Source organism: Cucurbita moschata, unplaced genomic scaffold (genome assembly GCF_002738365.1).
Source record: "Cucurbita moschata cultivar Rifu unplaced genomic scaffold, Cmos_1.0 Cmo_Scf00004, whole genome shotgun sequence".
Classification (NCBI taxonomy): domain Eukaryota; kingdom Viridiplantae; phylum Streptophyta; class Magnoliopsida; order Cucurbitales; family Cucurbitaceae; genus Cucurbita; species Cucurbita moschata.
This window is the reverse complement of record NW_019268520.1, coordinates 2,526,563-2,541,634: the sequence shown is the minus strand read 5'-3', so window position 1 is coordinate 2,541,634 and position 15,072 is coordinate 2,526,563. Positions and strand designations below refer to the sequence as shown.

The window sequence follows — 15,072 nt, the reverse complement described above, 5'->3', positions numbered from 1 at the left end:
AAAAAATTAAAGTTTTTAATCCCTAGAATCCAATCTATTTTGGTTGGGTTATCAATCAAACCAGCCCATGTATTAATCTAAAAAGATCCATTAACCCAACCTAACCCAACCCGAACTTTTGAATTAATCCAAAAGAATACATAACCCGACCCAACCTAACCCCAACTTTTGAATTAATCCAAAAAAAGTTCAACAGCCCAGCCCAACCCAACCCAACCCAACCTATGTACAATCTTACACGAGCATATGATGGATACGACATCGATATCCATCCTCAAAGCATATGTTCCTTTGAATTACCCGTCTTGTGTTTAGTCGAATCTGACCTTATTTATTGAGAGAAAGTATGCGTTCCAAAATAACAACTACGGTTGAAAACAAACAACCGAAGCTACTCTTGTAGCCTTGAAGGCATAGTTTATGTTCAGGAAGTAGAGAACCATCATCATCTTTAAGTCTGAAATCCAAGAAGAGAAGATTAAGATTAATTATTTACTTGGACTTAGTTACAGATTGATAATAAAAGCCATTCCGCCTTGAAAATGCCTATATCAATAATATCTCGTGATCACCAAGAATCTAATAATATGATTTTGTGTCGTGAATGACTAACCCAACAACAGATGTTCCAAACTAGAATTGAATCCTAAAGAACAAAATAAATAACACCCTAGAGTAAGATGGTTGTAACGACCCAAGCCCCATCGCTAGCAGATATTGTCTTTTTTTAGACTTCTCCTCAAGATTTTTAAAACGCGTATGTTAGAGAGAGGTTTCCACACCCTTATAAATAATGTTTCGTTCTCCTCCCCAACCGATGTGGGATCTCACAATCGACTCGTTGGCCCCGAAGGGTAGTGGATTGTGAGATCTCACATCGGTTGGAGAAAAGAATGAAACATTTTTTATTAGGGTGTGGAAACCTCTCCCTGGCAAACTGTATTTTAAAAACCTTGAGGGGAAGCTCGAAAGAGAAAGCCCAAAGAGAACAATATTTGCTAGCGGTGGGCTTGAGCCGTTATAATCATCTTGTAAGACTCGTACTCCATACTATGTCTCTACAGGCTCTCATATTTATTATAAACGGGGCAGAAGTATACCTCTAGGCGGTCATTCTCAACCGATCCTTGCCCGTTACGTTCTAATCATGCTGCAGCCTTTGAACCAATAACCATCCATGGTAGAGTTTGTAGCAAACTGTTCACCCTCTTTGGAAATATGAAACGAAACCATCTTCGTGAGCTGCGGCTTGCAAGACCTCAAAGAGACAAATGAGTTACCAGTCCAGTGAAGATCAAGAGAAGTGCTGCCAAAATAATCTCAAAGAATCAAGTTGTTCAAGTAAAACGAATCCTCATGAGCTACCAGTAATCCTTGCACGAACAAATTCCATGTTCAAAGTGATGAAAGCGATGTCGATCTCTCAGCACGATTTGACGACAAAAAGCCTTGGAGATTAGTTTTGCAGCAGTGTGACAGTCATTACAAATCCTCAAGTTTTTAATTATCCTGATTGGTGTTGGTGGACTAATATTAATAAGGCCAAATGCAATGGCTAGCTTCTCACTATGTCTAAACAGAGTACTCTCCTTCTCTTCTTCATCAACATCAAGCAAAACCTCATTTGTATCAGGTGTATAACCTTCTAGCTTTAATTTCATAGCCATTTGACCTAACATGTCCTCAATTGCATCCATGTCGGGGTGCGTTTTATCTCCAGCCAGAAACTCGTGAACGACTCCATTTGCTTCAATCATGCTACAACCAGGAGTCTTTAAAACTCTATGTTTTGTCATCATGCCCCTAATCTCAAGAACATCGTCCCATTTCCCTTTCGAAGCATATATGTTCGATAACAACACGTGGAACCCGTCATGATCAGGTTGAAGCTCAATCAGCTTCCTCCCAACCCTTCTTCCCATTTCACTATCACCATGTTTCTTACATGCCCCAAGTAAGGCACCCCAAGTAGCAACATCTGGTGTCATCGGCATACGATTGAGAAGCTCCTCGGCTTCTTGAAGCTTACCTGCACGCCCTAGAAGATCAACCATGCACCCATAGAGTTTAACATTGGGTCTTATCTTATGATCATAAATCATTGAATGAAAATGATGCCGCCCTTCATCTACTAAACCCATGTGTCGACAAGCACCAAGTACTCCCACAAATGTGATCTCATTAGGTGTTACATGACCTTTTTTCATATTAGAAAACATCTCAAGCGAGCTTTCTACCGACCCATTCATAGCTAACCCAAGAATTAGAGCATTCCAAGTCGAAACCCCTTTCTCAACCATCCCGTCGAAAACCTCCAAGGCACTTTCAACACATCCACACTTCATATACATGTCTATGAGAGTTGTACCTAGAATAACATTAACAGTGAGACCGTTCTTTTTTATATAAGCATGAACCCACTTCCCTTGCTCGAGGGCAGCCAAGCGAGTGCATGCAGATATCACACTTACTAACGTGGTCTCGTCTGGTTTGAAGCCGTTCATTTGCATTTCCTGAAAAAGTGTGAGAGTCTCATAAAAAAGGTCATGTTGTGCATAGCCTGATATCATAGAACTCCATGACACAACATCCTTCTTGGGCATGGAATCAAATATGGCTTTGGCATTCTCAACTAAACCACATTTCAAATACCCCGAGATCATAGAGTTCCAAGATATCAAGTCTAGCAAGTAGGCTTCATCGAATAGTTTTCGTGCCACCGTTATATCCCCAAATTTCGAGTACATATGAATCAAAGCATTTTGAAGGTTTATATAAGATTCAATTCCAATTTTCAAGGCCAAGCTGTGGATCAATTTCCCCATATTGACAATCAGTAAGTTTGCACAAGCAGAAAGAGCACTAACTGTTACAACTTCATCCACCATTACACCAAATTTATGCATTCCTACAAATGTTCTCATAGCCTCCTCAAACATCTCATTTTGTTCATAGCAAGCAATTAAGGCACTCCATGTAACCATATCTCTCTCAGGCATTTCATCAAACAGTTTACACGCTTCAACCACTAGTCCTTTGTTGCCAAACAAAACAATCATAGAATTCGAAGCAATTATACTCTTCTCTGGCATTTGATCATACATACACTTAGCCTCCTCTACATTCCCTACTTGAACATACCCAGCCAAAATTGAATTCCATGACACAGAATCCAAAACAGTACTTTCATCAAACACCCGGCGGGCATCACTCATATTCGAGCAAACAGAAAAAAAATTAATCAAAGTATTTTGAACATAAACATCTGAATCAAAACCCAGCTTCATAACATGATTATGTACCTGTTTTCCTTCCCATTCTGACCGACGGATTGAACAAGCCTGAATCAGAAGCGGGTAAGTGTAATTATCAGCCTCCAGATACTTGAACAACATCGATTTGTAAAGACTCAAAGCAAAATGCGGCGAGTTTCTTTGAATATAAGCTCTCATCATCATATTCCACATGAAGCAATTCGTGTTCTCAATCAGGTTGAAGATTCGGAGAGTGTAATCGATGTGAATGAAGGGAAATTCCGTTGAGAACTTGATTAGTCTGCTTGCGGCGTAAGTGTCTCTTATTAACCCAGTTAGAAGCATCTGAGATAGAACTTGATCGAATTGCTTGATGTTCTGACATTGCTTCATATGAAACTCCAAAATTGAAAGATCAATGGTGGGTTTGAAGGTGGGTTTGTGAATCAGAGATGATTTAAATGCAGAAGCAAGGAGGTTCGATCTGAAGAAATTCATATAACTCTTACCTTCAAACACCCGCGGTTGTTTCGCTAAATAATTTGCATCCGAAACACACGAAGTCCCTTCAATGAGGCTCAGTTCGATCAAGAACTCTCTACGTTTCAATTTTATATATATATGTCGTTTATTCTTGTCTTCATATTCTAAATTAATTTAATTTTAATCTTAGATTTTCTTAACAATTCACAAGTGAGATAATATGATTTTAGATTAAATTACAAAATTATGTTTAATAAGTTTAAATTTTGTACATCTCCATTACTTTCACCAAAGTTTAAGACAAAAATTAGTTTTCGCTTTAATCTTATTAACGTTCATTGACATCGGAATCATCTTCTTCTATTTATACTGTTATACCGAGCATTATTTGTTGAGGATTGTTGGGAGAGAGTCTCACGTTGGCTAATTTAGTGGAAGATTATGGATTTATAAGTGAGGATTACTATGTCACCATTGGTACGAGGTCTTTTGGGAAGCCTAAAGCAAAACCATGAAAGCTTATGCTCAAAGTGGATAATATCATAGCATTGTGGAGAGTCGTGATTCCTAACATAATATCAAAGTCATGCTCTTAACTTACTCATGTCAATAGAATTCTCCCGTGTCGAACAAATGTTGCACTTTGTTTGAGGGCTTCAGAGAAAAGAGTTGAGTCTCGATTAAGACCTCAGAGGATGACTTGTCTTCTGCCGACACCTTCATGTTTCATGGCTATGTGGTGGATCTATATTGGATGCACTATGCTTTTTATCTTCTTGTTCCATTTACGAGTCATAATCGATCGATTAGTATTTGGTTTTTGACTTGAATCTGCGTTGGTCACTAACATATCAGCTTCCAATAGTTAGTTTTGGAGGAGTTTGTTACGTCGATCGATCACATTAGCAGTTGGTTGGTATCGTTGGATGATCGATTTCATAACTATGACGAACTGATAACAAAAAAAAAAAAATTGTGTGAGGAAGGAAAAAGAAGAAAAGAAACTATGGAGAAGGAGGAGGTGATGGTCAAGAGAGTAAAATAGATGGTCGTCTTTCAAGGATCGAGAATTCCATCATGGTCGTTCAAGAATTATTTTCAGTATAGAATACATGCCAACTAACGTTGAATTATGTTCGATTTGGTGTTTGTTTTTTTTGCAGAAGCTTAAGCTCCATACTAACATATATTGTCTATTTTAGCCCGTTATGTATCGTTGTCAGCTCTCACATACTTATAAGAAGTGTTTTGTTCCCCTCTTCAACCGATCTCACAATCCATCTCCCTTAGATTCCAACGTCTTTGTTGGTACACCGCCCGATGTCTGGCTATGATACCATTCGTAGAAGCCAAGCTCAATGCTAGTAAATATTGTCCGCTTTGGCCCGTAATGTATCTCCTTCAGACTCACTATTTTAAAACACGTCTGTTAGGAAGAGATTTACACACACTTATAAAAAATAGTTCGTTCACCTCTCCAATCGATGTGGGATCTCACAATTTTATTCGTTAATCTTGAGTTAAACAATAAATGAAAGAGACAGACTCGAGCTTCAATCATATGTCTTTGAACTATGCTTAGATTATCATTAATGTTCTTTAATTTATTGGTTATTTCATGAATAAATATTTAATTTTACTTCAAAAACATTTTAATTTCACTACTTATTTATTTTTTAGTTTTGATGAAATACACGTGTTAAAATATTAAAATCATCTCATTCATTTAGTTATATATGCATATTAGAAATAATTATTTTTAAACAATAATTATTAAAAAGAAAAAATCATTATATTTTAATTTGTAATTAAAAAAAAGTATCATAGTTTATTAATTTTAATGATTGTATTTCAAAAAAAAGTATCATAGTTTATTAATATGTAAGAATTAAAAAATAAATCCAAAGTTAAAAAGTAGAAAAATTAATTTTTTAAGATAAGTCAACTTTTGCCATAAAGTTGAGGTATAAATTATAGTTTGAATAAGCATTACTTTAATTAATTTTCTCTGAATTTAATGATTATTTTCTTTCTTTTCATCCATTATAATGATGGTAATTTAATAAATACTTGTTACATTTTAAAACTCATAAAATAACCCAATTTTTGTTAATTTTAAATTTTAAATAAGTGTTTCAATTTTTGTTTTATAAAAATTACTAAAATACTTTATAAATAAGTATTCAAAATTTTAATTTTATTATATATATATATATATATATATATATAAGAGTTTAAAGACCTAATAAATATTTGTTAAAGTTCCGTGATAAATTTGAAAAATTAAAAATTAAAAATTTTAATCAAATTTTAAAAATAAAAATAAAAATTTATAAACCTATTTCCTTAAGAAATGCCAAATAATATATATAGATATTTTGAAAATAGGATTTATAATCTTAATTTTTTAAAATTTAAAAATAAAAAACTAACGAATTTTCGTAATTATCGAATAGAACGAGAATTTCAAAATTGGAGGAAGAAAACGAAAAATTGGCGAGAAAATGGAAATATCACCGGAGAAATTGATGAGATTCGGATTTGTGAAGTAAGTGGTCTCTCTGATTCCAATGGGCCCCCGGTTTGCGGCCGGAAGAATCTCTCGCGCTCTTCCTTCTCCCGCTACATTCTACAGAGAGATTCTTGTTTGCTTCTCTCAATCCATTTTCGCTACAAATAATCTGTTGTTTGTTGATTTGGGTTACTGAAATTATCAAATTTTGCTTTGAAATGTTAATGGAATTATAAGAACACTCCATCTCTTGCTTCCTCTTTCAAAAATCAGCAGCAGGAGGAAAAGAAGGCTCATATTGTTTGTTGCTTCTATCGCACTAATTCTATTCCCATTTTCGTAAGCATCTGTGTTTCCTCTTTTTCTCTTGCATTTAATCTTAGTTCGTCTGCTGTTCATAAGTTTTGTCTGCAATGTGTTTGTTCATTTGCTAATCATGTTGGTAGCTGTTTGAAGGTTGCTGCCGTTCTCTCTTTCTGTGCATTTTCGTTAATTTTAGGCTTTTCTCGATCTGGATTGCTGTTTTCTTGAATTTCTTCGGGTTTGGTTTCTGAGTTTTCTTTTTGTTTGGTTTATACCATTTAATCATATTGATTTAGTCTTGCTTGGTTTTTGATGATTTGAGTTGTCATTTTCTCTTACATTCCTAAATTTTTGCAAAATTTTTGTAACATCTTTCGTTCGATTGCTGCTAAAACTCGATTAGTTTAACTGTAAATAATGAGTTCAAACGTCTGAATCTGTTCGGAGGTCTTAGGAACTAAGTTTTGGGGCAAAATCCTTGCAGTTTGTTCATAGTCCATAGGGCTCTTCCTACTAATTCTTGAGGAGGCTTTGCCTGTTAGAAGACCAATCTCCAGGGATGATAAGTATTTTAGAGTATTAAGTTTTCAAAATCAAGGTTTGAACCTTTAACTAAATCGAGTTGACTAAATTGTGCTTAGAGCATTGATGTAACTTTTTGAGTATCAGTGAAATGTCTCTTTTTTTCCTCCTAAAAGAGACAAAAAGGATAACTGTAAGGAGCGTTTGGTTTTTCATGGCTCGTTTAACATTCAAATTTTTGTTCCTTTCTCTTTTCTCCTGCAACTTATGATTCTTTATTTATAGAATAATTATTGTTACATTATGTCTAATCTTCAGGTGAATTCAATGATTTTTTCCTCTTCTTTTTATTTTTAATTTTTAAAGAACTGGGGAGTCAGGATTTCATTCCTTGCATACTCATGGCCCACTTCATTGATCTTCGAGAAGCTTTGCCCACTCCAAAGCCAACTTTAGATAACAATAAGGATTTCAAATTAGTAATTTTTTTACCTAGGAATTGAACTCATGTTCTAGGAGGATATCTAGGAGGATATCTGTAAGAGCTTAAACCCACCACTAGCAGATATTGTCCTCTTTGGGTTTTTCCTTTTGGGTTTCCCCTCAAGGTTTTTAAAACGCGTTTACTAGGGAGAGGTTTCACACCCTTATAAAGAATGCTTTGTTCTCCTCCCCAACCGATGTGGGATCTCACAATCCACTCCCTTTTGGGGCCTAGCGTTCTCGTTGACACTCGTTCCCTTCTCCAATTGATTTAATGTGGGACCCTCCAATCCACCCCCCTTCGAGGTCCATCGTCCTTATTGGCATACTGCCTTGTGTCCACCCCCCTTTGGGGCTCAGCCTTCTCGTTGGCATATCACCCGGTGTTTGGCTTTGATACTATTTGTAACAGTCCAGGCCCACCGCTAGCAGATATTGTCTTCTTTGGACTTTCCCTTTCGGGCTTTCCTTCAAGGTTTTAAAACGCGTCTGCTAGGGAGAGGTTTCCACACCCTTATAAAGATTGCTTCGTTCTCCTCCCCAACCGACGTGGAATCTCACAATATCTTATGACATCCCAATTCTAAGGACCTTACCCGTCACACCATCGCCCCATGGGTTGTAAACTCCAAAAGTTTCAAAATTTCTATTCTTTCTTTATTTTCTGCTAGATATTTGAATTATACTATGCTGAGAAACAATCTGAATTGTCATGGATGTTGTTCACTGCATCAAACAAAATTGGTCTACATAGTTGTAAATGTTGTTTGGCTTATTTTATATGATTTTATTGACATTCATTCTTTCCAATGTCTACTGGGTCATTGAAGAATGGGGGAACATTTTGTGCTGTTGGTGGATCAGTTGCTCACGGAATCAAACCTCGAATCTACCATTGAGAGAAAAAACAGAAATTGTCGTCCTATGGCCTCAACAAGTGCAGATAACATGATATCTTCCTTAAATATTGACGTTGAATTCATGTCACCTTCAAGTAAACTTGTTCAGTGCAGAATTTGTCATGATGAGGACGACGAATCAAAAATGGAGACACCATGCTCTTGCTGTGGAAGCTTGAAGGTTAGATTTGGTATACTCAACACCAATTAGTGCTACTTAATGATGAAACTCAGATAGCTTTTCTTTGAATCCCTCGTTTCCAAATTATGACTGACTAAACTGGTTTCAACAATGTTCGTATCGATATTTTCTGCATTTAGTTTTGGTCCAACTTTAACTTTTTCCCCAACTCTTTCCCCAGGATGTTATAATATGCTATAAACACTTGCTAAGTCAGGTCCCTTAGTTTATATTTACTTGTTGCTAGACTGAAAATGTTAGAATCAGATTCATATCTTTATTCCTCACTGTGTTCGTTTAGATGGTTCACCTTGATAATTAGCTTCCAGTTAGTGTTGATAATTGCAGTATGCTCATCGCATGTGCGTTCAGCGGTGGTGCAACGAGAAAGGCAATACAATCTGTGAAATTTGCCACCAGGTCTGTTGTTTTTGTTCAAATAAATGAAAATTTCTTTAATACATGACTAACTTTATGGTTGTAAGAAGTCGTTTTTCTTATACTGCAGGACTTTGAGCCAGGGTATACAGCACCACTCCCTGTATTATATTATGGAGATATTACTTCACCAGTTCATTTCAGGTAAACCATTTACCTCTCTTCCCACAATGCAAGTTTCTCTAGTTTGCATTGTATATTCACTTATTGTTCGTTTATTTTTTCGACACGATTAATATAACATCGCTGTCGTCGAATTGTGTTCTTAGGGAAAGTTGGGAGATGTCTAGACTGAACCTGCATGTACCTGCAGGAATGCCTGATCACGAGTATCCTGATTCTGACTTTGATGAATTCTTCACTCCTTCTCCAAGAAGCATATTGTGCTGCCGCATGGTTGCAGTAACTGTATTCCCTACCTCTTCATTTTACTTCATTTCCAGTTTCCTTATCTCTGTAAACAAATTTAAATGGATTGATAATTGGCTTTGCCTTCTGCACATAAAAAAAGTACTAAATGTTCTTGCTCGTTGATTCTTTTTCATTCACTTGTGAAGGGAGCAAAGCAAACATAGTTTTTGGTTTAAGTTCGAGCATTCGTTCTTATAAGATTTTATTTTAGTCTTTGAACTTTCTATTAAGACTTTGAACATTCATTCTTCTGCATGAACAAGTGTTTGATTCACGATTAGTAAGTTAAGTATTGGGTCTTCAAGCATCAACGAAAAGAATTTAAACGAAAAGAATTTAAGTAGTCATGTAATGTAAGTTTCGAAGACGAAATAGAGTATTAGAAGTCGATGGATTAAAATATAACGTTTTGAAGCTTAAGAATGAAAATGAAACGAGCATCAAAGTTCATATCTATAATATGATTTAAACCTGTGTTCGCCTTGCTCATATTTGACCAACAATCCCGAGTTTGAAACTTCTAATCGTATCTGTATGTTGCAGTTTATCGTTCTTCTCGTTTTGCGCCATACGCTACCAATTGTAATCAGTGGAGCTGGAGAGTATTCATTGACATTGTTAATGGTAGGCTCGTTTTCTCTGTTTCCCCTTCTACTTCTCCTTCCTTTGGCCCTCTTCCATTGTTGAGACCAATGAAGAACCATAAGTTCATGTGCTGTATGTTTCAGCTGCTGATCTTGAGAATTGTTGGAATCCTTCTACCAATCTATGTCATGGTTAGAGCATTTACTTCCATTCAAGGACGGCGTCATTATCAGGTTAGTGAGGATGTCTGGATTATTCATTTCGTCGTAAGAACTGCTTGGATTTTCGAACAGGTGGATACAGAATAGATATGAATTTTGTTGGGCTATTCTGTTATATGGTGTCACATATGTAGTCGAAGTGCATATAAGGACATCCATGATCAACTTAAACGTAACTCAACTAATTAAAGCATATATCTTCGATCGGCGATGATTGTATTGTTACCAACCATGATGAACATACGGTAGACAGTGCACATTCCTGAAAATTTGCTCTGGTTACCTATTCTCTTTGAGCTTGATGTCTAGCAGTTGTTTACATTCCCTTGATACGACGTTTGAGTATACTAGTATGCTTTTGGTAGGATCCCCGTCTTCACCTTGCGACACCAGAGGACGAAAATGACTCGACAAACCATGCTCAGTCGCACTTCATCCACGTGAGATAGCAGTACATTCACCTCGTCTCTAATACGACGGAACCGACGTAAGCACAACGACGAGATGGAAACTGGTTGGATGTAATGCATAGAAGGTCATCAACGCCATTCATGGTCCTTGCATCGAGACTCGACCACAACCACGACCACAACCACGACCCAGTTATTTTCTGCAGTGAAGTTCATCATCTGTGGGGAGGCAGCTGAAACTTCTTTGGTTAAAATCAAACTTTTCATGCAATGGAATCGTTGGCTCACTTCACTCACTACTCTTTAATGTATGAAGTGTGTAATGGTTAGGAAGGGAAATCAGTATTGCTTTCATATTGGCTCTTGAAATTATAAGATAGTTGTAATTAAATTATGTTCTTACAATAACAACTTAAGTTAAGTAATTATATCTCAAACTAAATTACTAAATTGTCGGGAAGTTTAAATCTCCACCTTCATACGTCGATGAACTCATAATAATTTTTTGAAACGTTTATCCATTCGTCTATAAAAATCTTCGCCTTTTGAAATATTTATCCATTAAACTGTAAAAATCTCCGCATTGTTCTTTCACCGACCAAAATAGTTTGAATGTAAAAAAAAAAGTAAAAATAAATATGCATCAAGAGATGGTATTAGTCCATTCGAGTAATGAACTTATTCTTTTCGATGTTCATACTCTAAATGAATAACGAACTTATTCTTTTTTACGTTCATATTCTAAAGATTGATGTGTCTTTAACTTTAAAAAATCATATCAATTTTTTTTTTTTTTTTTTTTTTTTTTTTTGTAAGAAAAGAGAAAAAAAAAAGAAGTCAAATTCACTGTTTGGTTCAAAGTAGGCCACAAATGTACATGTGAAATTGCCGTTTACTTTCAGCAATAGAAAGATTTTCAAACAAACAAACAAAATAATTTGGATCTGTCGTTCTTCGAGCAGATCAGATCCAGACTCAAATTCATCGTCTTCATCCCACTTCGCCCATCGCCATTTTTGCAGCTTCAAAGGTATTGTTATTATCATTATTATACCAATCCTCCTCCTCCCTCTCCATTGCGATACGCGCCACCGTAAGCTTCGTGTTCTTCTACTTTCTCTGTACCTGATGCTTCTCTATCTGTTTCGCTCGTTTTCTTTTTCTTTTCCCATCTGGTCGATAGTTTGATTTGTAGATTCATTTCTGATTGCTGTGTAATTCAATCGATAAATTTGTGGAATTAGAAAAGCCTGTGTGATCTCTGAAATCGAATATGGCGTATGTTTGTCGGTGGGGGTTTGTGGTCATTGGTATCGATTGTGTCTGGTTTAGCTGTATGCCGAGTTGGTGCTTGGGCATTATAAAGATGAATTGTTTGTGTGATGTTCAATCTTATAGAGACAGTAAGAAGATTTTGTTCTTCTTAGTTCTAAAGTTAATTAGGTATTATTCAGGATTAAACATGGTGGTTTGGTGGGTGGAAACATGGATCCATGGAGTGGGGAGTGAACACTGTAGTTCTTGATCCTTCCTTATTATCTTTAGCTCTTCTTTTAAAGCTCTTTGTGTATGAGGGCATAGGTTGAGTGGTGGAACTTCCTGTTTCTGATATTGGATCTTATGCTTTCCATTGATGAAATATTCTCATGTTTAATCTCTGATTTCTGTCTGTCTACTAAGAGCTCTGGCATAATGTTGGAGGGTTGGCTACGCCCATCTATAAATTGCAGCTCGCTCTTGGATTGATCTTTAAATTTCTCGAAGATAACTAGTGAACGACGCTGCCAGTTCATTGGCCCCCGACGTAGAACTAATGTTTCCTTGAATTTTACCCTGCAGGCTGCAATTTTATAATTATTGGAGTTGCTGCTTGATTGAGCTTTACTAGTTAATCATGTCTGAGCATATCAAAGAGACTGAACGGCTGGATGGAGATGGACATGTTGGATCTGAAGAATCTATGCCGTCGTCCCGGAAGGAGGTTTATAACTTCATACATAAGAATCATCTGTAATAACCTCTAAATTTTGTTACAAATTTACCAATTTGTTGAAGTTGGTAGCTTATTTTCTCTACAGGAGGAAGTTATAAAGAAAAAATATGGAGGAATTGTTCCCAAGAAGCCACCTCTCATTTCTAAGGTAATTTTTCTGTTCTAAAAAATTATGTAGTATTTCAGTAAGGTGTTCAATGAGATCCGTGCATACTTCCACATGGGTGTCTGAAGCTTTTGAATCTCGATTTCAGGATCATGAACGTGCGTATTTTGATTCTGCTGATTGGGCATTGGGAAAGGTATTTCTGTTGTATAACTTATATTTCCATTTTTACTTGATTCTGAAATCAGTTCGCATAACTTCACTAATTGACTAATATATCCTCCTTAATTTATCTGATTGCAGCAAGGAGTTGAGAAGCCTAAAGGACCTTTACAAGCTCTTCGGCCAAAATTACAGGTTGGTGTGTGCGCGTGCGTGCAGATATATATATTAACAGGAAATGAAACTCCTCATTATATTATGCATATGATATTCATTTCAAGTAGAAAACTTTTGATATCATTTTAGGGTAGAGATCAAGTAATAACTCATGTGCTGAACAGAGTGGTTGTCCATCTCAAAATTTAGATCTTGACCTCTTGAGAATGAAGTATTTAGGCATAACAACTTAGTTTCCATTTTATTTTCAGGTTTCTAATTTTAGTGTCTAGTTATTTCATCTTAATCTCCATCTGTTAATAATTACAATAGGAACAACATTGTAATTTATTGGAAGAAAGCTGCAACGTAAAAAGTGAAATGTCTGTACAAGGAGATTAACCAAAAAAAAAGAAAGAAAGATAGTATGCAAAGATAAACTAGGGAGAGAAACGTGTGGGTGAAAGAATGTATATATTTAAAAAAATATGTAAGACAATGTGTAAACAAGGGATAAATTAGAGAAGTTAGTGTGAGAAAGCATACATAAAGAGAGACAGATGAGAAAAAAAAAATATTGGGAATGAATTTGGACATTTGAAAGTACAAGTACTAAAATAAAATAAGTTTCAAATTACATGAACCAATCAAGTACAGTGGCACTGAAGAGGTTTTCTACAAAAATAAAAGCTTTCCGAGAAGTCATGTAACAACCAAAACTCACCGCTAGCCTATATTGTCTTCTTTGGTCTTTTCCTTCCGGCTTTCCCTTCAAGGTTTTAAAATGCGTCGGTTAGGAAGAGGTTTCCACACCCATATAAGGAATGTTTCGTTCCCCTCTCTGACTAATGTGGGATCTCACAATCCACTCCCCTTGGGGGCCCAACGTCCTCGCTGGGGTGACTCGGTGTCTGGCTCTGATACCTTTTGTAACAAGCTCACCGTCATTAGATATTGTCATTTTTGGGTTCCCTTCTAGATTTTCCCTCAAGGTTTTAAAACGCGTTTGTTAGGGACCCATACCCTTATAAGGAATACTTTGTCCCCTCTCCAACCGATGTAAGATCTCACAAGTCATAAGTTTGAGTTTGAGTCATTACGATTGAAAAGGTTGAAAATAAATAATAGACATGACTTAATCTTGAGAAGGATGGTGCTGCCATTACCATATCTGCTACTATTTTTGCTCAAATTCAAGGATTACTTCTTACTATGACAAGATATCCATGCAATATCATGAAATGATTTGTTAGTCTTGTAATTTCATTTATTGCCTTTCTTCTTTTATTGTTCTATCATCAAGTAGAAGGACTTTATGTGATTGCAATTTTTCTTTTCTCTTGCGCATAGCCAACACAACAGCAAACACGATACAGGAAGTCTCCTTATGCTCCATCCGATGGCGAAGGTATGCTCTACCATTGAAACTTAGCTCAAAAGAATCAACCTCAATTAAGTAAAAAAAAAAACACCACATGTATAATCTTGAAATTTCAGATACCAAACTTATTTTTTAACCCAAGAAAGGAGAAATTGTTTGTTCATTCTCTGACAACTCTAATGTACTGTTATGATATCGATATGTATTTATTCATGCAGATGGAGGAACTGCTCCGAATGAATAGGCAACTTCGAATGACTGAACAACTACTGCTGCTACTTGTGCTTGTTGCAGTTGTTTTGTTGTATCTCACTCCTGTTGAATGCCTGTTTAGGTATGAGCAATCTTCTTTTGTTTATTAGAATACAATTGCTCGGGTCGGGATCTGTTCTTGTGCTTACACTAAGAATATCTATCGTGCGGAGAATGATATTGGACATTAATCTATTTCATATTGTCATTGATATTGTGATTGATGATCATTTACAATGGTATTAATGAAACTTTTGAAAGGTTAGTGGTACTTTTGAAAAGGACGGACTATTTTTAAGGTTATTTTTTTAATTTTGTTT

General features: G+C 36.0%; 3 protein-coding genes across 18 annotated transcripts; 2 read left to right on the top strand and 1 right to left on the bottom strand.

The window, feature by feature from the left end:
- Nucleotides 1–141: 141 nt before the first annotated feature.
- Nucleotides 142–3,840, bottom strand: LOC111441375 (pentatricopeptide repeat-containing protein At1g08070, chloroplastic-like). Its single transcript, XM_023078333.1, has 2 exons — nucleotides 1,101–3,840; nucleotides 142–457 (listed from the first exon to the last, which is right to left on the bottom strand). Exon 1 carries the CDS (start codon nucleotides 3,750–3,752, stop codon nucleotides 1,362–1,364), a length of 2,391 nt encoding a protein of 796 aa, XP_022934101.1. The 5' UTR covers nucleotides 3,753–3,840; the 3' UTR covers nucleotides 142–457; nucleotides 1,101–1,361.
- A 2,377-nt stretch (nucleotides 3,841–6,217) lies between these two features.
- On the top strand, nucleotides 6,218–11,096 carry LOC111442434. Of its 14 annotated transcripts, none has more exons than XM_023079872.1 (10): nucleotides 6,219–6,588; nucleotides 6,749–6,790; nucleotides 7,048–7,150; nucleotides 8,388–8,637; nucleotides 8,986–9,057; nucleotides 9,146–9,219; nucleotides 9,345–9,483; nucleotides 10,030–10,110; nucleotides 10,215–10,304; nucleotides 10,658–11,096. In XM_023079872.1, exons 4-10 carry the CDS (start codon nucleotides 8,389–8,391, stop codon nucleotides 10,739–10,741), a joined length of 789 nt encoding a protein of 262 aa, XP_022935640.1. In that variant the 5' UTR covers nucleotides 6,219–6,588; nucleotides 6,749–6,790; nucleotides 7,048–7,150; nucleotide 8,388; the 3' UTR covers nucleotides 10,742–11,096. The 14 variants fall into 14 exon arrangements, with proteins under 14 accessions (XP_022935641.1, XP_022935636.1, XP_022935633.1 ...); XM_023079866.1 differs by having other exon boundaries at nucleotides 6,706–6,790; XM_023079864.1 differs by having other exon boundaries at nucleotides 6,696–6,790.
- A 479-nt stretch (nucleotides 11,097–11,575) lies between these two features.
- Nucleotides 11,576–14,976, top strand: LOC111442452. 3 transcript variants are annotated; one of them, XM_023079896.1, is made up of 8 exons: nucleotides 11,576–11,732; nucleotides 12,542–12,683; nucleotides 12,781–12,843; nucleotides 12,950–12,997; nucleotides 13,105–13,158; nucleotides 14,470–14,527; nucleotides 14,719–14,774; nucleotides 14,862–14,976. In XM_023079896.1, the coding sequence occupies exons 2-7, from the start codon at nucleotides 12,597–12,599 to the stop codon at nucleotides 14,742–14,744; spliced, it is 336 nt and encodes a 111-aa protein (XP_022935664.1). In that variant the 5' UTR covers nucleotides 11,576–11,732; nucleotides 12,542–12,596; the 3' UTR covers nucleotides 14,745–14,774; nucleotides 14,862–14,976. The 3 variants fall into 3 exon arrangements, with proteins under 3 accessions (XP_022935664.1, XP_022935662.1, XP_022935663.1); XM_023079894.1 differs by having other exon boundaries at nucleotides 14,719–14,974; XM_023079895.1 differs by having other exon boundaries at nucleotides 11,589–11,795; nucleotides 14,719–14,974.
- Nucleotides 14,977–15,072: the final 96 nt, after the last annotated feature.

Coding starts and splice junctions, on each gene's coding strand:
- LOC111441375 (XM_023078333.1), bottom strand. CDS start 3,752: ATGAATTTCTTCAGATCGAACCTCCTTGCTTCTGCATTTAAATCATCT.
- LOC111442434 (XM_023079873.1), top strand. CDS start 8,389: ATGGGGGAACATTTTGTGCTGTTGGTGGATCAGTTGCTCACGGAATCA. Junction 10,111..10,214: donor ATTCATTGACATTGTTAATG/GTAGGCTCGTTT, acceptor TGTATGTTTCAG/CTGCTGATCTTGAGAATTGT. Junction 10,305..10,657: donor AAGGACGGCGTCATTATCAG/GTTAGTGAGGAT, acceptor TGCTTTTGGTAG/GATCCCCGTCTTCACCTTGC.
- LOC111442452 (XM_023079896.1), top strand. CDS start 12,597: ATGTCTGAGCATATCAAAGAGACTGAACGGCTGGATGGAGATGGACAT. Junction 12,684..12,780: donor TGCCGTCGTCCCGGAAGGAG/GTTTATAACTTC, acceptor TTTTCTCTACAG/GAGGAAGTTATAAAGAAAAA. Junction 12,844..12,949: donor AGCCACCTCTCATTTCTAAG/GTAATTTTTCTG, acceptor TCTCGATTTCAG/GATCATGAACGTGCGTATTT.